General features: G+C 36.8%; 3 protein-coding genes across 5 annotated transcripts; 1 reads left to right on the top strand and 2 right to left on the bottom strand.

Annotated features, from left to right (window-relative positions):
- Nucleotides 1-398: 398 nt before the first annotated feature.
- Nucleotides 399-2,153, top strand: LOC129883405 (chitinase-like protein 1). The gene is made up of 4 exons (XM_055958081.1): nt 399-503; nt 602-1,017; nt 1,095-1,254; nt 1,397-2,153. Exons 2-4 carry the CDS (start codon nt 612-614, stop codon nt 1,809-1,811), a joined length of 981 nt encoding a protein of 326 aa, XP_055814056.1. The 5' UTR covers nt 399-503; nt 602-611; the 3' UTR covers nt 1,812-2,153.
- Nucleotides 2,154-2,440: 287 nt separating this feature from the next.
- Nucleotides 2,441-12,711, bottom strand: LOC129883403 (uncharacterized). Of its 2 annotated transcripts, XM_055958076.1 has the most exons (7): nt 11,788-12,708; nt 11,510-11,565; nt 8,245-8,354; nt 7,993-8,152; nt 4,882-4,974; nt 4,421-4,552; nt 2,441-2,694 (listed from the first exon to the last, which is right to left on the bottom strand). In XM_055958076.1, exons 1-7 carry the CDS (start codon nt 12,557-12,559, stop codon nt 2,677-2,679), a joined length of 1,341 nt encoding a protein of 446 aa, XP_055814051.1. In that variant the 5' UTR covers nt 12,560-12,708; the 3' UTR covers nt 2,441-2,676. The 2 variants fall into 2 exon arrangements, with proteins under 2 accessions (XP_055814051.1, XP_055814053.1); XM_055958078.1 differs by lacking the exon at nt 4,882-4,974 and having other exon boundaries at nt 11,788-12,711.
- Nucleotides 12,712-13,026: 315 nt separating this feature from the next.
- On the bottom strand, nt 13,027-23,864 carry LOC129883404 (CMP-sialic acid transporter 3). Of its 2 annotated transcripts, XM_055958079.1 has the most exons (17): nt 23,521-23,863; nt 23,208-23,281; nt 22,441-22,648; nt 21,992-22,108; nt 21,848-21,904; nt 19,672-19,749; nt 18,722-18,766; nt 17,656-17,715; nt 17,397-17,519; nt 17,189-17,266; nt 16,514-16,583; nt 15,674-15,781; nt 15,372-15,505; nt 15,214-15,293; nt 14,250-14,298; nt 14,092-14,158; nt 13,027-13,395 (listed from the first exon to the last, which is right to left on the bottom strand). In XM_055958079.1, the coding sequence occupies exons 3-16, from the start codon at nt 22,606-22,608 to the stop codon at nt 14,108-14,110; spliced, it is 1,218 nt and encodes a 405-aa protein (XP_055814054.1). In that variant the 5' UTR covers nt 22,609-22,648; nt 23,208-23,281; nt 23,521-23,863; the 3' UTR covers nt 13,027-13,395; nt 14,092-14,107. The 2 variants fall into 2 exon arrangements, with proteins under 2 accessions (XP_055814054.1, XP_055814055.1); XM_055958080.1 differs by lacking the exon at nt 23,208-23,281 and having other exon boundaries at nt 23,521-23,864.
- Nucleotides 23,865-24,093: the final 229 nt, after the last annotated feature.

Below are 24,093 nucleotides of genomic sequence, written 5' to 3'. Positions count from 1 at the left end.
TAATAATAAATGTATCTAAAAGTAACAAATTTATTATGTGTACATTATATCATTAAATAGAATAGATAAAAATGAAATATGAAAGTAGTTCGAATATAATATGAAAATTTATTATTTTATATAAATAAATATATGATATAAATAGGTAGGATAGTTTCTAATTTATAAATAAAAATAAAAAAATAGGAAGAGCTAAATAGTAGTTAGCTGTCACAAACACCAAAAGTAAAGAAAAAATAGAAAATGAAAATGGTAAGGGTGTCGGTGGAGTGGCATTAGCTCAAGTAGGTCAGCGTTCACCTTCCATTGCTTTGCTTGATTCCAAATCCAGCCTGTCCCAGCAATCTCCACCGTCAATTCCCATATCAGAAACAATCTCCACCGTATATCGTATTACCTCACATTTATTGTCTCTTTTTCTTGAAAAAGATACTCCATCTAATCTAACTCTTTTGTATTGTTTGTACCCAAAGGAAATTCATACCCAATTCTCATCTCAAAGAGTAAGTTGTTGTTCTCTCTTTAGATAAATAAATAAATAAATAAATAGATGTGGGAGCAATTTATTTACTACTAATCTTGTTCCTCTATTTTGCTGCAGAAGAAGAAGAATGGGGATGTTGAAAATGAGGATGATTTTTTGTTTGTTGGTAATAATTGGGATTTCGATAATTGGTTGTGTGAATGGAGATGAGAATGAGTCATTCAAGAAGAAACCGACTATAGTGAAGATGGTGAAGGGTACTAAGATGTGTGTGAAGGATTGGGAGTGTAACAAATTGTCTAAATTTTGTTGTAATTTGACAATAACTGATTATCTCGACACTGACCAATTTGAGCTCCTTTTCACTAAGAGGAACTCACCCATTGCTCATGCTGTTGGATTCTGGGATTATGGATCTTTTATCAATGCTGCAGCACTTTACCAGCCTATTGGATTTGGTACTACTGGTGGTAAGAAAATGCAGATGAAGGAAATCGCTGCTTTCCTTGGACATGTCGGTAGCAAAACGAGTTGTAAGTGGATCTGGATTTTGATTAGTTTTTTTTTTTTTTAGAAATTACCCATCTACTTATGATGTTTCAATTAACAGGTGGTTATGGAGTCGCCACTGGCGGACCATTGGCCTGGGGTCTATGCTATAACAAGGAAATGAGTCCCAGCAAAGATTACTGTGATGAATACTTCAAATTAACCTACCCATGTACTCCTGGAGCTCGATATTATGGTCGTGGTGCCTTGCCTATCTACTGGTTGGTAACTACATCTTCTTTCATTCAATATCTATTGGTTTTCTGATTTGAGACTTGATTCATACATACATAGGCACTCGATCTGTTTTGATTGCTACTATCTCATTCAGCTACTACTAAGAATTTGTTTTTTTTTAATTAGGAACTACAATTATGGAGCTATTGGTGAAGCCCTCAAGCTAAATCTGTTGGACCATCCCGAATACATTGAACAAAATGCTACCATGGCTTTCCAGGCTGCAGTTTGGAGGTGGATGAACCCAATGAAAAAGGGTCAGCCTTCCGCTCATGATGCCTTTGTTGGCAACTGGAAGCCCACAAAGAATGATACTTTGTCTAAACGACTTCCTGGTTTTGGTACCACCATGAACATTCTCTATGGTGATGGTGTTTGTGGCCAAGGTGATGTTGATGCAATGAACAACATCATCTCCCATTACCAGTATTACCTTGACTTGATGGGTGTTGGTCGCGAGGAAGCAGGGCCTCACGAAGTACTTGACTGCGGGGAGCAAAAAGCTTTTAACCCAACCGCTGCCTCTGCTGCTGCTTCTTGAGACTTATGTCAGATTGGTAAGGCATGCCTACCTACTTTTGCCCGAAAGAAGCATAGAATAAGTGAAGTGATATTGTGAAATGTATGACGCTGGAACAGATTGGGAATCATAAAAGGATGCTGCTATTCTTGTTGTCTATCATGTAATTTTTTGTACTTCATTTTTTTCTTTTTATGTTCATGGTTTGATTTTATATATATATATACGTACTGGTAAGCTTCTATATTGTAATTTGTAAAACTGTTAAAAGTTGCAATTCTATTGCTCTGTTGCATTTCATCCCCGGGTTACTGTAATTTGTAAAACTGTTAAAAGTTGCAATTCTATTGCTCTGTTGCATTTCATCTTGTTCTATTTATTTATTTTTCTGCACTTTCAACCTTCCTATTTAACCCAAAAAAAAAACTTTTTGATGGAAGGACTATCAAAATACTTCTGCGAATAAGAAGTGAAACAAAAGATCCGAATAGAAGGAATCATGTTAACTTTCCTCCATTTTAAAGTAAACTTCGTATCTATGCTGATGAAACTAAGAGAACAAAGGAGTCAAAAATAGGAGATTCTCTTAGCAGGGGAATATAAGTTCCACTCCAAACAAAACTAGGGGAACAAGGGGCTCATATGCAAAATTTAAGTGAGTAAATAACCTTTCTTCTAGCAGATAACATTACCTTTTACATGATACATTCAATAATCCACTCAAAGCATTTTGGAAGGTTGTTGCCTACAGTAGTACTAGTTGTAGACCAATGCCCTATTCAGCACAAAACATTATTCATCTTTAAAAATCAATTCCTGTACGCATCAATTGTACAAAATTAAATTTTAATGATCTATGTATTTGTTTTCTTGTTGATGAACGATGTTATCCTTCCAAGTATATCTGCAGAAGAGAACAAGTAAAAACAAATCAACAAGAAGTAGATAAGAGCACATGGTGAAAAACCAACAAATAAAAGGTAAAGGAGAAACAGGAATTACAATAGCAGATAACCTTGGGAATAAGCATTGCACAATCAAGATCAGTAGCCTAGACTCTCTACAAATTCTCAAGAGAAGATCCAACACTTCTCTAATATCCATAGTAATAAGATACTTCTCCACACTGCTAGTGTTGGGATATTAGAATAAAGTAACTTCCCAGAGGTTGGGGAGGTGAAGGTGGAATCTGTGTTAATTGAAGGATTTAGGAACCTTTACAAACTCCTGTTGTGTGTGTTTAGCTTGAACAGAATAAATAGAAACGGGAGTGTCACAAGTCACTGGTATGAATCTTGAAGGTTCCATAGACCTTTGGAGTTCTAAGTCGAGTCAAAATGAAATCTTCAGTCCCTTCATAGTTTCCCATTTCTTAACTCTTAGTATTTGCCCTTATCAAAAAAACTCTTAGGGGTCGTTTGGTAGAGTGTGTTAGCAAAAATAATGCATGCATTAAGTCCGTGTATTAGTAGTACCTTGTTTGGTATACTATTTCATGGCATATGCAAGCATGAGTTATACACTATTGTGTATTAAGGATTGCATTACTAATACCATAAATTTCTAGGTATTAGTAATGCAAGACATTTTAACACTTGCATTAGATTAGCTAATGACAAAAATACCCTCAAAGCCTTTTTAAAAGTGTACAAAGAAAAAGAGTGTGAATGATATTTTTGTAAACAACCATTTTCTAATTAAAATTATGCAAGACTTGTTATTTCTAATACATCAAACATGCAAGCATTACTAATACATCCTATTTAGTATTATTTTTATACACTCTACCAAACGACCCCTTAGTATTTGCTAAAACATTTCAGTCTTTTCTTTGAATTTGCAATCTCAGAAAATCCTCATTTAGCCCCAAGGAAATATTTTCTGGAAGTCCGTGAGACTAAGTGATTAACAGATCAGTTGGATATTCTTCTAAATAAATCAATCTCTTATTACAGTAACTACAATGCTTCCTCCAGGAGATTATCCTAGGATTTAATAACTCTATCAACCAAGGTAGATGATTGAAAGGGAGACCGGAGTTAATAATACCCACCAGCAGTAGTGGAGTCGGGAATCTTAATGAGCGATGTAAAAATATTTAAAAAAAGACAAGTAAAAAGATAAGGGGAGTCATCATATATTATTTATACATAAAACAAAAATTTTAACCTAACTAAACAGTGGTTCCACCACTGCTCACCAGCCACACCACAAGACACTGTCGCATTCAGAATCGAACTCTTTTCCTACTACTATTGGTTATGTGCAACAAAAGACAAAAACAACTGGGGAAGAAAAGCTTCCCTATTTTCTTGCTCAAGGAGAGGACAGAAGAGAGTAGAAAATTAGTTTTGGTAAGAGGCGCAAATCAGAGCAGGTGAATTTTCTTGTTACCTACAAGAGCGCAGTGTACAAAACTGAAGATAGAATCAATGTTTTCTCCACACTGTTTGTTAAGATCTATTTTACACAGTTGCAGGCAAAAATCTCTCGCAAAGCACAAGAACAGGTGAAATCGACAGGAGACGCCACTTCCAATTGGAAATGTCACTCAAACAGAAGCACAACAACAATGAACAACAAATTCCAGGTCTACTAGATAGGGAAGGGGAGTAATAAATTAGGCATACCAGACCCAAAGCTTCAGCCACACTTCTCCTGGTCTCATCACCACACACATCTAGAAGACTGTTCATCAGGAACTCCCTTTGGTCTACTTTTAAGTGTTTCTCCAGTCCACGAGCCACCATCTCCATCTCAGGCTGTAGAGACATGCCAATAAAGCAACAAATAGCATGAAATAGTCTGAGACAACTCGAAAAATTACTACAAAGAGTAAATAATCCATATCTAGGATGATTGGTAGCCGATTTCCGTTTTCTTCAGATGGTTTAAATTATACTCCATCAGAAATTGGGATCAAGAACAAGTTTATTAATTAGTTTTCCTGGATTTTTTTTTTAAAAAAATATCAATGGCTCAATGCTAAGGCACTTCTAAAAAAATTAAAACAATACACACCATGAGATACACAAGCAGAGCATAAATCACATGAACTTTACAGAAGTAGGCAAAATGAGGTAATACGAACCGAAAACTCTTCAGGAGGAAATATCTGGTGAATGATACATATTTTAAACAGTTCCACCACAGCTTCAGAATGCTTTCCTTGTATTTCCAAGGCCTGGAAATTAAATGATCCTAGTAGCATCAGTACAAGCAAACTATATTGCATTCTTGACCATCCATTAGTTTAATCATGCCAACTAATTATTTTAGAGGGAAACCAGAGATGGAAGACTAGCTTTCTTCTTTTCCAAGATATTAATTCTCTCAATCACCAAATCCATAGCCAAATATACATAAGTTCACTGGCTGATTCATTCAGCCTACCAGAGGCAGTTGATAGATTGGTTGGAATTACAAGAACCTACAATAGTTGTTTAGTTTCCTTACTCTTGCATATTAATCTATAGGGGCTTCAGAACTGTTCTTATTTTATTAGCTCATCTTGAAGCAAAGGTAAAGTTTTCTCCGTGTGACCTATTGACACAGGTTCGAGCCATGGAAGCAGCCACTAATTGCATTAGGGTAGGTTGTCTATATCAGACCCCTTTGGGTGTGGACCTTCCTTGGACCCTGCTAAAGCGGCATGTTTTGTGCTCCAGGCTTCCCTTTATCTTGGAGGGATTTATTTTTATGAATGAGTTCTTCCTTTATTAAGGTAAAAGAGGAAGATGACAATGATTAGCAGCTGTTTATTTGCTAGCTCCCATCCATTTTACTTGCTAATTCAATAATGTTAGGGGCTTACCCTCTGCACAGAAGTGGCAAAGAGTATGGGGAGAGTGAGTGTATAACACAATAGTCTTCCCTCTCATTTCTATGATTAGACTTTTCAGAAGTTTGAGTTGCGGAAGCAGCTTCTTCAGAAAGACGTAAATTGAAGAGGCTGTACAATATACACCCATTCTTCCATTTAATTTGTGCAATCCAAATCATAGAAGTTGATTTCACATGATTCTCATCCTAATTGATCCCAATTCAACCTTCATCAGGAGATACGTGACAAAGTTTAGAATTATTTTAAACCCTCCCACACCACCCCCACCCTGATCTTAACGGGTACAGAAGGTTTTACAGTATTTGTGATGCTTCACGAGTCGGTGTAGGATGTGTTTTTGTTGAATTTTGATTCTGATGATTAACATATGATAGCATATGCGACTAGAGTAATTTTCTGTCAGAAAGTTCCTACGAGATAGTAGTGGATCAGGAGAAAAGAATTAAGACATAGACCAATAGCTTAGATTTCAGGGTGTGAGAAGATCTGAAATTGCTAATTAGGAGGGCTTACTAACTAATTCGGTTTTAATAGATATTTTTTTTATCAAGTAAACGTATTTTCATTCATAAAGATGACCAAAAAACTGACCGTATACAAGGGATATACCAAAAGGTAAAGAATCTACAAAAGAAATGATTGTCTACAAACTCCACCCAATATTCTATACGATTGGAAACTTTATGGGTGCACCAAAAGAAACTAAGGGATTGGAGGCTATTCCTCAATTGAGCAAAGCTCAACTCTACCCTCTCAAAGGCTCTCTGATTTCTCTCTCCATACCACCCACATTAATGCGAGTGGAACCATGTTCCAAACCCTGTGTCTTCTCCTCCTCCTCCCGCTCTTCCAACTGAACATCAACTCTTCCATAGTTCCTGGCATAGCCCAAGAAGTACCAAACCACTTAAACATATCCCACCATAGCCTCATGGTAAGACCACAATGAGGGAGAAGATGATCCACTTCCTTGCCCACTTGCATATGTAACGCAAACAACCTTCCGCTTTCTAAGAATTTCCGCCGTCAAAATCACCCCTCTAGTAGCTAGCCAAGTGAAAACACACACCTTCCTGGCACCTTTGGTATCTACATTGTGTTACAATGGAAAACACTTCCTCTTCCCCACCCAAAAGTTTCTAGAAAGACAGAGAATATGTCATTCTTCCCCAAACCCTACCAAAAAGCATCGTGATTATCTACCGTTGTAACTCGCTTATGGAGTAGAGCCAACAATCTTTAAAAACTCAATCACCTCCCTCCTAATCGTGAAAGTCCCCTAAATCTCAAGTCCCAAAAAGTTTCTCCACCTCATGTCCCCCTAATTTATTGTATTGCCAAGTCTCTTTCGCAAGATATTGTGTGTAGGCTCGAAATATCATCTTTCAATAAATTATTTCCACACCACCTATGGGCCATGACCCAAAAATTTACTTTCCTCTCATTTTCAACCTTGAACGAGATATTTACTCTATAATCATCCCATCCCTTCGTGATGTTCCTCCATAACCCACACCCAAAATGCATAGACATATCTCTAGATCTCCATTCCCTTCCATAGCTCCATATTGACCGACTATTACCCCTCTCCAAAAAACATTCACCTCCACCACAAATCTCCACAACCAATTCCCCACAAGGCTTTGTTAAACACCTTTTAAGTCTTTCATACCAAGCCCTCCCCATTTTTTAGGAGATGTGACAGTCTCCCACCACACCAAGTGAAACTTCCTTGCCCCGTTTGCCGCGTCCCAAAGCAAAATTCTTTGGATCCTTTCCAGCTTTCTGTGACTGAAGATAGAGCATGAACCAAAGAAAATAAATAAGTGAGGATACTCGATAATGTGCTCTTGATAAACACTTTCTTCCCGCCTTTGGACAAGCATCTTTTCTGCCACCTGCCACCCTGATAATCCCTGAAGAACCAGATCCACACCCAATGATCCTTGCTAGAAGCACCTAAAGGTGGTCCAAGTAGGTAGTAGGGAGAGCCCCAAACCTGCAACTCAGTTGCTGAGCATCGACCGAATGTCTTCGACCTCCCCAACGGGCATAATCTCACACTCGAATTAATTTTAAGTCCTGACACCACCTTGAAACAAGGAAGCACTTGGCCTAAATAATCCAATTGCGTCACATCTTTCATATTGTTAAAGAAGAAGTGATAGCTCTGCCATGTTCCTCCTAAGCTTACAAATTCTCCCAACCATATTGTTAAAGAAGAAGTGATAGCTTCAAATTGGAAGTAGATTAATGCAATATTCTTTGTGGATGGATTAAGGCTTTTAATATCATAGCCTGCTTCAAGAAGCCCAAGTGCAAAAATGAATTTAATTCAATGTAGTAGAGAAACCTTACCCAAGCTTGCAAGAACCTTGACCTAGTGCGTGCAGCAACAGCTGCAGACACCATTCTTGCAGCCCGAGTACTCTCAAGTCCAACATTATCAGCAAGCCCAGCAATGAATTTTTGTGCTTCTTCACCATCAATTAGAACAAAAGCTGACTGACTTGCAGTGCTGCAGAAGAGCAAAGAAGAAGAAACTATAAGAGGGTAAAAAGATGCAAAAGCAGGGCATTTAGCAATCAGTCATCAAGCTAAACGAGCTACCTTTCACAATAATTAAGAATAAAGTCGACGGCCACGCGATACAGGTTATCACGTGCATTCTCAGTATCAAATGAAACTTTCACGTTTGATGTCCTTCCTATGCGTCGTAACTACAAATGGACCAGTATGTTAGCACAAATTAGAGTATAGCTTATGTTCTTGGAAAATAAAAATATCATAATGAAGTTGAACAATTCTTTAATCCTTTTCTCCAGTGAGGTAACAGATTTTTGAAAAGGAAAAGTGGAACTGAGATGGTACCATGCAAAATAAAATTGCTATTTAACATATAGTTCCACTAAAATTGTAATTTTGAAAGATCAAGGAAATCGACAGAGACAACTTCATACAGGTAAACCATCCCCCTCATGTCTTTTCTGGATTGCCCTATCACACTGCCTTCCAGATAAAAAAAAGGCTATGTAACATGTAATTCCGCTAGAAATTTAAGGCCGGAAGAACATGGAAATTGGCAAGGACAACATTATACAGGTAAATTAGACCATCCCCCTCATGCATTCCTGGCTTGCCCTACCACACTACAATGGAAAGTAGCATGGTTTCAAGATCACTATCTTGACTTGTTAAGTCTTGCAATTGACAGAGACTAAACTGAAACCTTAGACACCAGTTTATAGATCTATGTACTCTGAATAAAAAAAATGCATCCACTGGCTGCTACCACCTTGTTCAGACTCATCAAAAATATCAACAGGTGTGTCAAATACTCCAAATACTCCAAAAGTAGTGCATTTTTGGACTATCCGACGAGGGGTGCGACAACAGTTTTGGAGAGTCCGAACAACATAGACCACTAGATCCACTATCCTAATAGCCCTTGGGGATATCTCAGTTCTCAAAAAAATAAAAATCCTTATGGACGTTGTATGGACATGTATGAAGAAGCCATCATTAATGTGCGAATAGTAGTAGAGGATACAGAGGAGTTTCCCACAACAATGGGTTTACACTAGGGATCGAGATTGAGTCCCTACTTGTTTACCCTAGATATGGATGAGCTACCAACACAATAGAAGATGAGGTCTGATGGCGCATGTTATTTACTGATGATATTGTGTTAATAAGCAAAAGCTTGAACTATGGCGAACCACTTTATAGAGTAAGGGTTTTACGATAAGTAGAAATAAGACAGAATACATTCACTGCAAACAATTTTGATATCTAGGCTCATTTTTTCAAGAAAATCAAACGATAAATGAAGATGTTACTATACAATTAAAATCAAATGGTTGAAATAGAAAAGTCCTACAAGAGTGTTACGTGATAGAAGGATGGCTACCTAAGTGAAAGATAAGTTTTACATAACAACTAGTAGACTTACAATTGATAATGGTATATGATAGTGAATGTTGGGCCGCTAAGTCCAACATATCCCCAAGATGAGTGTTGCAAATGCTAAGATGGATGTGCGGTCATGCAAGATTACATATGATTAAAAATGACCACATTGGCCAAAATGTGCAAGTAGCATGCATTGAGGATAAATGAGGAGAAATCGATAAAGATGGTTTGGTCATGTCCTGCAACGATCAACCGATATATAGGTCCATAGGTGTGAAACCATGGTGAGTGAAGGTGTTAAAACGATACGGATAGACCTAAAATCATATGGGGGGAAACTGTCTGGAAAAACCTACAAGTTCTTGGCATTAATCAGACTTGGCAAAAGATAGTGCACAATGGAGAAAAATGTCCATATAGGTGATATCTACTAGTCGAGAACAAGTTCTAGCCTTGTTAGAGTTCTTCTAATATTATTAGTATTACTATTATATATATATATATATATATTTCTCATTTTTAATTTTGTTTGGAATGAAAATGACGTGAGTTGAGCTTAAGGGTGTGTTTGGTATGGAGGAACATTTTCCTTCATACCGAATACATCGGAAAGGGAGAAATGAGATTCCTATAGGCCGACCCTAACTTGTCAGAGGCCTAGTTGTTGTTTTCTTATGCCTATCACTTTAGATCAACATTCTATTTCTGCTATTTCTTGCCATCATGACAGCCATGGAGTAACCATAATGGCATTTGTCATTATCAATGAAATCTTTTAGTTATCAAAAAAAAAAAAAGACAAACATGGAGTCGATGGAGTTCCTTTATTCTTTGGGTGCTTTGCAGCCTTACAGCAGGAGTTGATTCCTATGAACTTATTGCAACCAAAACTTTTTTTGGCCCTGCCTGTCAGTTGAGTCAAAATGAACCTCTCTTTTGCTGCACCAAAAAAGAGATATTTTGACTCAACTGACAGGCAGGGCCAAAAAGCTAGCAAGTGACTGTTGCAGCTTTTTTACTAAATTGCACCATAACTATAATTTATACTGAAAGCTACTTTTTTTTTTTCAACTGGTAAAGTTGCTGCCATGTGACCAGGAGGTCACGGGTTCAAGCCTTGGAAACAGCCTCTGGCAGAAATGCAAGGTAAGGCTGCGTACAATAGACCCTTGTGGTCGGGCCCTTCCCCGGACCCTGCGCATAGCGGGAGCTTAAGTGCACCGGGCTGCCCCTTTAAATACAAACACTTATCACCTGTTGTTTAAACAATGAAATGAAATAAAACCAATTCTACTATAAAGAAACTAAAACCAAAGTGTTTTGTTTGTGTGTTTCTATTTCCTGTAATAAAGCGCAAACAGAACAACCACTCAAATATATCTTTACCCAAGCCAAGGAGAGCAGAATAAGGTGAAGGTGGATACCGCTCATCAAGAGCTTGGTTAAGTGCCATCTGCTCTACAGTTATTCTAATCTCTTTCTTTTTCCTATCTCCCCCCCCCCCCCCACACACACAAAGGGAAGTACAAACAAAGCTGCTTCAAAGTTGAAAGGGCTCGTCCATTCACTATATGTCTGTAATTTCATACATAAAGAGGAAGATTAAAAACTCGTCGACCTCCTTACCTCTCTGTGGAGGTCTTCTGTTGTGATTCCTAACTCACACAAATCACTATCCATCTACGACAACCCCCCCCCCCCCATACTACTTTTTTCATGCATCTAAAGGTAGTTATAATTTCCTGAAATGGAGCTCACAATCCCAGTTGTTTATGTGTATAAAGTTGCAAATCTGCCTGCTCAAGGGGCTACTTGGAGCAAAAGAAGTTTATGGTCTGTGTAAGGAACTCATAAATATAAAGGGGGCTGCAAACAAAATCAAAGAACTAAACAACTAAGCAAACAATTCACATTAGTATATAAATAAAGATTGTGAAAACTGAGAAGGCATTAACATACTGACTTGAATAATATCATCCGCCAAAATGTCCTTCCCCGTCATTCTATTGTCCAAGATGGCTGGAAAGCAAATTTATAAACTGTGATTTAAAAGGAACTGCATAACTAACAATCATCGTAGATGCTAGGAGTTCATGTCTTCCATTCTTCAATGGATTAAACAATATGACAATTCAGACAAGAAAAAACAGTTGCATAACTATGAATGAAAAAAAAACAGTTGCACAACTATGAAGGAAGAAACAGCTGCATACCTAACAATAACCTGGAAAATAAAATTACCTCGAATCAATCTATTGGCCATTCTCTGATACTCTTGTTGATTCTCTGCCCCAACTTGATCCGAACCAGAACTCGAAACAGGCCACCATTTAGGCAATTGCTCCACCGGACTCTTCTTCTTTCGGCTTCTGGAAAACCTAATTGGACTATCCCTATCCCTATCCCAATCCCAATTACTGTTTCTGTCATCACTATCCAACACATTTGGTTTCTTCCTATCAATCGCCTCATTTTTAGCAACAAGTACTTCTCTTCCACCCAAACTACGGTCTCTTTTATACACTAATTCAACGTTGTTGTTTCGGCTGTTCAGTGGTAACCCCCGCACTAGCTTAAAAATAGCCCTAAGAGTGAAAATAACTAGGAAACTGGAAACTACTAGAGTTGCGAGGAATTTAACGGTGGACCTTGAGCATGAGAAGGAAACTCTGCCGGCATCGCTATCTATACGGATGAGAGTTTGCATGTCTTCAATGGCGGCTCGGCCTGAGTGAACGAATTCTCCTAGCTTCAAGTGGAGAAGGTCCTTGATTGAGTATAAGGATTTGGCAGGCAAATTATCGACGGTAAGGATGAAGTGGAGGTTTTGATCGGACGGTGGAGTGTCTTCGGTGGAGAACTTTTTAAGGCGGCGGCGGCGGCGGAGATGACGTCGACGGGGAGGGGAGGGAGGGACTCGCCGAGAAATGACGTGGTAGTGACGACATCGTTTTGGAGAAATGAAGCGGATGGAGGGTGAGAGTGAGATGTTATAGGGAGAAGAGAGGTTCATAGCATAGCATTTGTGTGACAAGTGCAAACGCTAACCTCTACTTAACACAGTTGTAGAATGAGACAAAAAAGAAATTGACTGTGTTAGCTTTCAGGAACAACTAAACAAACATAAGTTGGAAATTTCTTTTCAACAACTACAAAGTAGTCATCTTCAGATTCCCAATTATGTGCAACTCAAAAATTTCATTCTCTCTAGCATAAATAAAGAACCCTAGGGGTGGCCATTCAAGTAGCGTATCACTCAACAATTTGCTAGAAATTAGAAAAACAAAAATGATGTTAGTTCAATGGTGAATTGAGTACATTATATACAAATTCAGGGATTTTTCACGAGTTGGAGATAGCATAATCTAACAAATTGGATAACTACCAACATTTGAGTCATCCATCATCCACCTTTTAAACCAGGCAGTATAAACAAACATCCTTGTAAATAAACATCAACAAATTCTATGCCAACTGGTCTATCATCAAAATTCAATTGATTACAAGAATATATCAAAGAATTGATAACTGTAAACTGTTTACAATAAAATCGTGTGTAACTACAAGTCTTTTCTGTAAATGGTATGTAACTTATACAACATAGGTAGCTCGTATTTGTATTTCATGACAACTATACTTCTGTTGTCTACCTAAAACTCTTCCATCAACATATCTTTCTCTCCAGGCGAAACAATCCCGTGAAGCAGAGGGATTGACCAAATTTTGGAGAGAAGAAACGAGAGACAACAAGACTGTTTCTTCTTTATTTGTTCTGGATATTACACTGAATGCATTACCCGTATTCTACACTCCCAGTAAATGCTCACCACAAAATGAGCTAGAAATGACCTACAATAACAATTTTTGGGTAAGCAAACTTGTATTTACAGAAGAAAAAATGTCTAATAACAATAAAACAAGCACCATATCCAGGAACAGAGTTTTACAGACCAACAAATACTAAGACATGCAGGCTATAGTTCTCACGTCAATCTGGTGGTACAAGATGCATTTTAGTTGTAAATTATTCAATATAGATGGAATCTGACAACGACATTAGCATAGCTTCTTGGTGTCTATATCTACATCTCATAACATTGGTAACTGAAAATAGCATAGCTTACTGTACTCAACCTCCGACTGGAAACTACTTTATATAAACTGTTCTTTAATAAATATAAAATAAAGCAATAGTAATGGCATCTGTTGGTGGTGAAATTATTATTCTTCTTGAACAGGTCATTTCATTTGCAACACTCCACCTCCCCAGACCCCATTGTATGGGATTATACTGGGTATGTTGTTGTTGATTACTTCTTTTCATACATATCAGAATAAAAAGAGAAACAGGACATGATAAACAATCCAATTAGATGACCAAGGTGCCAATCAAACTCTCTTAGTCTTCTTTTTAGTCCTCCAACATGTTTTCCATGAATAAGTGCAACAAAGAGACATATCCATAAACCATAAAAAGTTTGAACATTGTCTTAATTTATGTGTATCCAAGTTGATCAGAAAGTATAGAAACGTTAGCAGACTTACAGTTCAAGTAGTAGCTTCATCTTGGAAGAAGTGGCTGTCTTTCATCAGGTCCTACCCTATGACTTGCCTGGAAAAGATTAACATGAAATCCATCCAAGTTAAGTAGGAAATACAGAAAACACTCAGTATCTATAAATTTCTGATGAAAAGATCCATACCTCCTCATTTGCTCCTGCTGCCATATTTACAAAGGATGAATCTTTAGGGCTGAAAACAACACAAGAGGGAAGTATTAACAGATGCAGCTTTTTAAACTTTTGGGTGGGTAGGGGTCAAAAGGAGGAATGGAGGGAGTGAACATGCATCTCTGTGATGTACACACCTAAAAAATTAGCATTTGTTTCAGATCCATATTTTAATAAATGGATTTGATGTTTTAGTTGGAAAATAGCAAGGAATAAAAGAGACTTGCACAATTGAGATCTCACAAAGTATTTACCAGCATGAAAAGAGAAGTTATTAAATGTTTCTGTACATAGTATGGGAAATGCCAATCATCACCTAATATAAATTTAAGTATGGCTTGTTGTCTTAGTAAGTAAAGCTGAGACATATCTTGCACAGCAAAGGACCTTATGCCAATAATAACTTGTAACTTATCTTTTAAATATTATTTAATAAAAAGATCATGCATTCATCATATCAAGCAACAAGGAGGTAATATTTGCAGAAATAGAAACAAAAGAGACAGAAGCATCCCTTCAGCTATGCAGGGAGCAATAAATTCACATATTTTCTACACTGGTTACATCTGAACCTTCACACTTCGAAATACAAAAAATAAAGACAAGAGTAATTCAATGATACGATATAAACTTAAATGACATGATAAAAGTCACGGCAAAGAGAAATTTTTGAAGCTGAATTACATGCAGAACTACATCTACTACAAGAAAAGATGGCTATAGTTGGATTATCGTGTTACTCATTCAGCAGACAACAATTTCAATGAATGGACACACCGGGAGCAAGACATTGGAATCCTGCTTTCTATCACATTCTCAGCATATATAAGAAACTAAAATAGAATACAGAAAGCCGTATCCTAAGAACCAGTAGATGACAAGGAAAGATAACTTGGGGCTGAGACATAATTTAACTTTACACTTTACAAGTAAATACCTATGGTTCTCCCGGACATCAATCAGCTCCAATGTCCCGTTTTGTTGGTCATCTTTAACTATTGAAAGAGGTGAAAAGAACTGAAGTACCAAAGTTATATGGTCAGTCCAAAGAGAAAACGGGAAATATCAGTGGGACAATTCTCTCAATTTTAATACCTGATGCATTGAGATGAAAACAACAGAAATCCCAAGAAGAAAGTTTACGGTCAGTGTATGACCAAACAACAAAGCAGATGCTATGCCTGTAAATATTGTTGCGACGGTCGAAGAATACTTCTTCAGAATCGTATCTGGTACAAACAAATTGTGTTATACAGCAGAATACCGTAAAGGAAAAAGATTCTAGTTAAAAGTGAGATGGGTTACGCAGAAGCACCGAGTAGAAACATATAAGAACCCCCATTAACAGAGGATATGAAGAGCATAAAAAGGTGAAGCAAATTGAGTAAAAATCTCACCAGCATATTTGAAAAAAAAGGACGACAAAATTCCTTGCGCCGCATTGTTAACAATTAGAAGCATGGTTGCCTTCGAATGCCCCTGAAAAATATCCAAGCTACCAGGACCTGAAACATTCAGAAGAAACATTTTAGAGGCTGGAGGAATATTGTCCAACATAGGCCTTCTCTGAAGTAAAACAATTTTTTTGATTGGTAGTCTGAAGTAGGATCATCTTGATCCATGATCTCATATGTTGCCACTTCAATTACCTCTATGGAGAAGCTTTTTAAAACAAGGACAGAACTTTTGCACAGGTTACAAGCATAGACATATATGTCATCATGAGGGTTCCCTATGACCACTCCACTCCTATCAGAGCAGATATATATACACCTGATTGCTTCCCAAACTATAAAACATTTGTGTTTTACCATTAAGAGATTTAGTCGTATGATTTGTGATAAGGTGTAGTGATAAGATCTTCAACCACTATGACATTACAGTAACACAATTTACACTATGAGGGGAGGAGTGATATCATTTGCAATTTTGCAGGTTTTCTCCAGGCGGTACATTCTAATCCAGGCAGGTGTAATAATGTGGTATTTATAACTGTAACAGTTTACTTGAAGTCTGAAGATTAATCATGAAAGCAAGGATCTAAGAAATAAAATGATATTAAGATAGTAAAGTAACAATATTATTTTCTTGACAAAATGGTCAAATCAGTAAAGTCAAGTGCAGTTTTATTTTTTTGAGAAGGAAAGTCAAGTGCAGTTTTATTTAGACACTTATTATTTGCCTTGTCATGTACCAAATAGTGATTTATAGGAAAACCCTCAGAATCAATCCATTACCTTTAAATACAGCAATCCCAAGAATGGCTAGAAAGTTGAATATAGCACCATATCCATACAGAAATAAGTTCTGCAAATTAAACTGTAACATGTCAGATGGTTCAGGAAGAGAGTGCTGATAGAAGTCACGCCGCCCTCTATGAATGGAGAAAATAGCATAATTTCTGTTGCTACAGAGACAAGATCTGACATGCATCAGCTGAAGTCCTACAACTGGACAACAGATGCTGCTCTAGGATAAAGATCCTAGTACAAGTCGGATTAGAAAATAAGGCAAGGAAAAAGCTAGAACAAACAGTGAAACTGAAAGAAAAACTTTATATGTTCATCATACCAAAGAAGTATTCTCACATGGAATTATAACTAAATTACAATGTTGCATGTTTATCATAAGAAAGACCTGTTCATATTGAATCTTAACTAAATTACTGTGCTGCATCTTCCTTATTTCCTTGTACAACGCATTCGAAGTCAGAATTTACCCTTGACAAAAAAAATTGGACATTTCTTAATTGCGCCAAGTCTCCAAAGAATCAAACATTGCAGTAAACTGGCACTGATAAGTACCTCAATTATAGGATCACAAAAATTATACATCCATTCAAAAGTAATAATTGTCCCACGAAGAAGGCAGTGGAAAATAAGAAAAATGATAATTAGCCATGGTGAGTTTACCTGGAGATAAATGCTAGTGTCATATTGACTCTTCAAAGCATACTCATTGAATACTGAGGCCATAGAAGGCACAGTTACCTGTGTAAAAGAAAAAGCCCTCCTTTAGCGATGAATGAACAAGTATCTCAAATAATGTCCAGCCATTTAGTAAGGCCTTCTCAAATAACAAACAAAATAGAATCAGTAGAAGGTTGTTTAAATTACTCACAAAAATCAGTGTATAGATGTATGCAATTGTGGTAACTGGAAGAGCCAAAGAAGTGGTGCCTTCAGGAAGGGATCGAAGTTGATTAATGCTTATCCCAATTAGCAACAAAGCAAGAGCCTCCCACTGTAACATAATAACTCCTATTATATAGGTATACAACTTCCATCCTACAAGAAGTTACACAGGATGCTTTGCTCTTTCCTGCCCCTACAACCAACATTGCACCTCCAGCTTATTTTACTACTTTGAAATAACTAACCTGAATTACGGAAAATCGCCGTTTCATGATAAATTTCAACAGCACTGCAATAACCAAAACCTGCACTTTGACAACAAAGAAACAAACATTAAAGAAAAGCTCTACCATAGCATAATATCCAAGAAAGTATTCTGAAAGATATTCTTTTTGCTGGTGTATAATATTGAAACCGAGAAACTCATCAACTGATATGTATATCTCAGGTATCGAAAAAAAATAATCAAATTTTCGAAAAGTAACAAAAATTTCATCAATAAAGTACCGAGAAGGTACTAAAAGCGTACAAACTACAGCACAGCTACAACTGTTGCATTCTCAAAGCTTCTATAAAACCCATGTACTGATCTAAGTTTTCTGCCATACTTTCCCTACACCACAAGTAAAGATTATGAAGACAACTATTCTTAACACTAGCTAAATGATTCTTCCGACTCTGAAAACATCTCTTATTCCTTTCCAACCAAATGGTCCAAAAGATGCAAAGAGGTATCATTTCCCAGATTTGCTTTTGAGTTTCCCGACTTTCTGATTCTGCCAACAAATCAATAGATCTTTCACATTCTTTGGCATCACACATTGCACACCACTCAGAGTTAGGAACAGAATTCATATCTGCTTTGCATAATTACTATGCAAAAAAAGGTGTTCGGCAGATTCCCGAGAATTTCACAGAAAAACTACACAAAGGAATACCCCTTCTTGTTATGGTGCTTTGAGTTTTCTGTACTCTAACACATGCATTGCTAGTACACGTATTGGGATTCGACACTAAGTCGGTGAAATAGCATGGGAACTTCCACAACTAATGCTAATATTATTAATACAGAAATAAAAAGATGACAACGGAACACCTGTCTATTGATACTAAAATTAATACCAGAATCATTCTTGATACATAGCTTCATGTTTGCAAAGAAGCGACTTGCTAATGTGGAAAAATCAAAATGTAGCAGATGATGACAAGAAAGAAGAGGAACCAGAATCAATAAAGTAATTGAAGAATTCAGTAGAAAATCAGCAAAAATAATTAGATGATATTGTAGCAGTGGTCAAATATAGCAGTTACCTTCAGATTGCTTAGCATCTTCACTGTTGCTGGATTGAAATATAACTGTACAGAAATATTTGAGCGAAAATGTGAGAAAAAGGAGAACTGTGATAAAAGAAAATCCACAGAGTGTATAGTCTGGTAGCTCGCAAACTGTGACTTAAATATTATATTGGACAGTGAAAAGATCTTAATAGTAGTAGAACAGTCAATCAAATATGTATTCATGACTCAATAGATTCAAAGACAAACATGAATCAAGTTTTCTAGAGATGTCTCGATAACTGTTAAAGCGAATGGGGACATATAGAAAAGAACCCATAAACCAATATACGGAAGATGAATTTAGTTCTTCATTTACATCTTAGCCATGAGAGGGAAGAGTCAAGACATCACTTGTCTTCTGCAGAACCATGACATGGCATGTCTACACATGCCAGACCTTCGTTCAGTAGGCATCTAACAATGGTGATTGGTTATTCAGCAGCCTCCCTTATTTAGAATTCTTAGTCGTGCTAAGGACAAAGTGACAGCCAGCAGAAAATATTGTGCACAGAAGCATTCTTGCAAAACCAGCATAGTCCAATGACGCCAGAGATAGAAGTTTGTTATTAGTGATTAACAAATACCAATCTTTATGGAATCATCACTCTATGTACTGAAGCAGCATTCAGATTTCTTAATCCAACTACCTAGCTCAGAAGTCAATATGTAACCTTAGAAACTAGTACTGGATATATCCCAAAATTTGAGACATAAAGGTAATGTTTGAGAGGAACTTTTCTAATGGAAGATCTGTAATTTTCTATGAATACCATGGATGAAACCAGACAACGTTCTAACTTTGTAGCTATGTACAGTACAAGTAAAATGCAGAGCCAAAATGTACGACGCTGGAAGAAATAGCAAAACTATGGGAATTGTTACTCAGAGAACTGACAAGCACAGAAAAGCTCAACAAATAGTACCTGCATGATGAACTTTAAATAGTTATTTATGGCATAGAGTAGTGCTGGTACAGCAAGAAGCACATTGTTTCGTGCAGCCTGGAGAAAAAAAATGGTCATGTAAATTATAAATTAATAGTAAGCCTGCTGAATGACTTGGTAGCATGTTTGCACAACAATACATGGAAACTAACTAATGAATGCATGTCAAGACTGTAAGATTTCAGTCACACACAACAGCTATCAAGTAGTCAACATAGAGACTGAAATCTATACAAAGACTGACAACATCAATTTTCTAAGAAGCTGAATTAGTGGTTTAATAGAATGGGGAAGGCCAAAAAAGTTAACCAGGATGCAGATAAGAATTAGTCAATTTTCAAATGGAACTGACAGCACAACAAAGAAAGTGAAGCTCTCCTGCAGACAACAATCTAGAAGGTATCAAAATTCTTGGAATCTTTTTTGATATGCCAGAATTTCCATAACTAGACACCAAACACGTGTCAAAAGTATGTATAAATTGTTTCTATGACTAAGCCGGAGCTATTTACTGGCATTTATCAAGTTGCTAACCACATATACAACTGTGAAAGGCAACAACTGGAGCTCTTTCAATAAATATCCTACATTTTCCCCTTTTTTTCCTCCACACCCCTCACTGACGCGGTCTTGTTGTTTATGGACCTTAGGTCGCATAGAAGCTTAAGAAAGAGGAAAACCAGTTATTTGCATGCATCAATTAGTCACTTAAATGATGTTTCCATTTCACATCAGACAAACTGACAACTGAAAGAAAAGGAGCAAAGCTAGGTAAAAAGGTTGAAGTTTTCCTTTTCCAGCCAAGTGCAAATTTGAATAGTCTATACAGAGAAGACAAAACACATCTACAACAAAACTTGGCAGCTTGACACTACGTAGAAATATGAAGAGGGTCCAACTTACAAGCTCAGTCAAATGAAACTCAAGTACGACAAAACTTGCAGCTCGACACTATGTAGAAATATGAGAAGGTTCTATTTCCAAGGTCGGTTCAAATTATATCAATGTTCAGCATGTCTTTTGCATTTGTCCCAATAAAACTATTATTTGACAATACTAGAAGAATTTCTGTGTCTCTGGATCAACTCAATGTCTTCATCCTTATTCTCCACATTTTGGATCAACTCAGTGTATCATATTCTCGACTTATGTTTTTCTTTTAATAAGGTAACTTGCATTCATTCCAAAAACATCAGCATCTAATAATGCTGATGAAGCACTTTACAAACAGAAACCGAAAAAAAGAGGGCAGGATTGCTATTATTCTCCATTTATGATTATTCTTGTTTCCTTCTTATGGAGATAATATTCATACTTTAGAGCCTGGAATTTTGATATGAAGAAAGGAAGAACTCAAAGCGACATATTGACTTTTCTGTGGATTGAATAGATGAAGGCGTCCTGATATATAAGAGGCATTGTAGGAGTTCTTGAATTTTCTTTTCAGTAGACTATACCCAGTGAAGAGAAGCATTTAGTTCTTTTATCCAATATCATATATAAAGCATGCCCCAGTTAAGTGTTATGTCCATCTTGCACCTTTTCTTTACTGCATGATATCATTAGCAGCTCTTCACGATGGCAGTTCCCTAAAAACCATTAACACCCTATCTTTCTTGACACCCATCCATTTGCATCAAGCTCTAATTACCTTCTTGCATGTGTGGCTCCCCACCTGGGAGCTTTCACAAACACCATAAGAGGTGTGGTAAAAAGTCTACCTCACCAGTAACAACTTTGGTGGACAGATGGGAAGAAATCACCTAGTGATTTTGTCTCCGGTGGGATTTAACTCATGATATCTTTCTTCTGTGCAGGCTCTTACTCATAAAATGAATTGATGATTGGAAAAGCTTTTTAAAGCTTTCTGGGCCCAAAAGCAACAATCCCCTGTCCCCTTGTCCAAGATAGTCATCCAGGCCAGGCATCTTTCTTATCCTTAGTGCCATACATGGATATCAGTTAATCATGTAAGAAGAGGACTCGATTGAGATACTGGCTCCTCATATATTACATCACTTACAAACTTTAACCTAACATAAAGAACATATGCAAGAATGTTGCTATTTCAAGGACATGATGAGCAACAAACTAGGTTTTAACCCACCCAGGAGAACTAAGAGCAGTTACAACACTCACACCAATGACATTTTACCTGTACAAATGTGGATATTGAAAGAAGTGGCTTTTCTCCAACCTTTTGATGCCTGGCCTGCAGAAACAATCCAACAATAAACATAAATCGAGCTATCGGAAAGAATATCTTAGGAGTAAAACCAAAAACATAAAAATAGTGTACCTGGATTAAAAGCATTATTATTGCAAAGACGACTTTTGTCGCCTCTGTCAAGAAGTTGACACTTACGGGACTAAACTTGAATTTTCCATCCACTTTCGACATAAATACTAAAACAGGCTGAAAAGGGAAATAAAATACTGGGTGAGACATGTCTTTCTCATTTTTAAGAAGCAAATATAACTGCTTTGCTGATGGAAGCAAATGGCAAAAGATATGTGGTGACAGCTACAATTAACTATATTCAATAGAAAAGCAGAAAATTTTAACAAGAACAGAAACAGATGGTGATTGTTATGGAAAGAGCACAATCCACAAGAAATCAAGAAGCTTAGTAAGTGTACACTTTACAGGTATGATATTATCATTTGCATGCAAAAATTAAGAACTCTTTTTCTAATAACTGAGAAGAATACAAATAACCAGTTAGAACATTCGAAAAGGATCGCTACCTGTAAACCAACCAGCATACAATCTCCTACAACCAATAGGACATTGAGAGCACGTTGCTTTGATGAAATCTTGCTTCTGTGTCGATCATATGCCCGTGAAATAGTTTTTACAGTTGGAGAAACCAGCTTGGAATGACAGACAGCACATTCTGCCATACCGTTTTTCATGAGTCAACTGCTTAGTGTTTCAGCTCTAAAGAAAACTCACCTAAATACAATAAACATGGTGATTACAACCATATATCAGAACAAAAAAAAATGAGAGGGCAAACAAATAAACAAAGTAAGAAAAAGTTCTGGTAGACTTGTCAAATATAATTTAAGCATCAGAATTATATAGCTCATTTGCATCTTTTCAAGACTATCTCATATACCATTTAATGTCACACTGTAATAGCCAATTCAAACAGCTTAACACGTCAAGTGACATCACATGCACAGGTCACCCAGATCCTACGTTTTCTCGACCTTGATCTGTAACTACCATCAACCCAAACCGCATCTGCTGCATAACAAAGATCTATATTGCATGTATCATTCATTCATTCCCTAGACGTCAAATGGGTGTGGGGTACTTAATGCTCACTCAACTTGATGTATCAGTAATAGTATGCACACATCTATAATGGATAGGTACCTAAACATGAATCCATGTGACATACACAAAGATAACTAAACATGGCTGCAACTAAATAGAAAAGCTAATTGACAACAACATTTGCATACAAATTGAGTATATAAAAGGCAGTGCTGAATAAGTAACTTACTGAACAAACAAATGCTCTTGTTCTTTTTCAATTCTTACTGCAGCTTCAGTATAAAATCCTCACTTCACCTCTCCCTAGTATTAAAAACAGAGATCAGCGAAATGCAAAATTTTAGATAGCACAGATCTCACTATCCAACCAATAAAACTCAAATCTTTTCGCATGGCAACAACTATTCCATCCAGAGAGTAATGAATTCGACACGGATCAAGCATGTAACAAATCCATTTTGATTTAACATCCAGTAGATCTACATCTCAATCTTATTTTAACATTTGCCATAGAGAAAACAAAACAAAACAAAAGAACTGACCTGTGAGAGAAGTGGGAATCAATATGTTGGCGAGAAGACAAAATATTCCGGGCAGATCCAGATAAGTCCGAGTCACCGACCGAGGGAGAGAGTTGAGCTGAGACGATTAACTAGTAGACAGTGGAAGTTGGAATTGGAGATTTAGGAAAATCGATTTGAGTTCTGTTTGGTTGTTTTAAGATGCGGGGAATATGCAGGGAGAGGAGGGAGATGGAAAGGGCCAATGGATTTTTATTTTTTTTATTTTATATATATTTTTAATAAAGGCATTCATTTGGTTTCTCTATCACTTTGCTTCAATAGAAAAACATAACAGATGTGAAGTTCTTGTCACATACTAAAGTAGGTCTTCCATTTTTCTTCTTTCATGACAAATTAACATGGGTGAAATTCATTTTCAAACTCCCTCCAACCCAACAAACATTCTTGCCTTTTAGAGGAATTCATCAAGTATTCTTTGGACCTTTAAATTAAATAATAATTAATAATATTACTTATTTTTCAATCGAATATGTAATTAAAAAAGAAAAAAACAGACTGCTTTGAAATGACTCTAGTAAAGAAAGGAGAGGA

The sequence above is a fragment of the Solanum dulcamara genome, chromosome 3 (assembly GCF_947179165.1).
Source record: "Solanum dulcamara chromosome 3, daSolDulc1.2, whole genome shotgun sequence".
NCBI lineage: Eukaryota > Viridiplantae > Streptophyta > Magnoliopsida > Solanales > Solanaceae > Solanum > Solanum dulcamara.
Note: the sequence above shows the minus strand (reverse complement) of the source record. Positions and strands in the feature narration are given on the sequence as shown.

What these genes read in the sequence shown, in the direction of transcription:
- LOC129883405 (XM_055958081.1), top strand. Translation starts at nt 612, where the DNA reads ATGGGGATGTTGAAAATGAGGATGATTTTTTGTTTGTTGGTAATAATT. An exon ending in TGTCGGTAGCAAAACGAGTT is followed by an intron (nt 1,018 to 1,094) that starts GTAAGTGGATCT and finishes TTCAATTAACAG; the next exon opens with GTGGTTATGGAGTCGCCACT. An exon ending in GGTGCCTTGCCTATCTACTG is followed by an intron (nt 1,255 to 1,396) that starts GTTGGTAACTAC and finishes TTTTTTAATTAG; the next exon opens with GAACTACAATTATGGAGCTA.
- LOC129883403 (XM_055958076.1), bottom strand. Translation starts at nt 12,559, where the DNA reads ATGAACCTCTCTTCTCCCTATAACATCTCACTCTCACCCTCCATCCGC. An exon ending in ATTCTTAATTATTGTGAAAG is followed by an intron (nt 8,153 to 8,244) that starts GTAGCTCGTTTA and finishes GCTCTTCTGCAG; the next exon opens with CACTGCAAGTCAGTCAGCTT. An exon ending in CAAGGTTCTTGCAAGCTTGG is followed by an intron (nt 4,975 to 7,992) that starts GTAAGGTTTCTC and finishes TTTAATTTCCAG; the next exon opens with GCCTTGGAAATACAAGGAAA.
- LOC129883404 (XM_055958080.1), bottom strand. Translation starts at nt 22,608, where the DNA reads ATGAAAAACGGTATGGCAGAATGTGCTGTCTGTCATTCCAAGCTGGTT. An exon ending in TAATAATGCTTTTAATCCAG is followed by an intron (nt 21,905 to 21,991) that starts GTACACTATTTT and finishes TTGTTTCTGCAG; the next exon opens with GCCAGGCATCAAAAGGTTGG. An exon ending in AGATGCTAAGCAATCTGAAG is followed by an intron (nt 17,716 to 18,721) that starts GTAACTGCTATA and finishes GTCAAAGTGCAG; the next exon opens with GTTTTGGTTATTGCAGTGCT.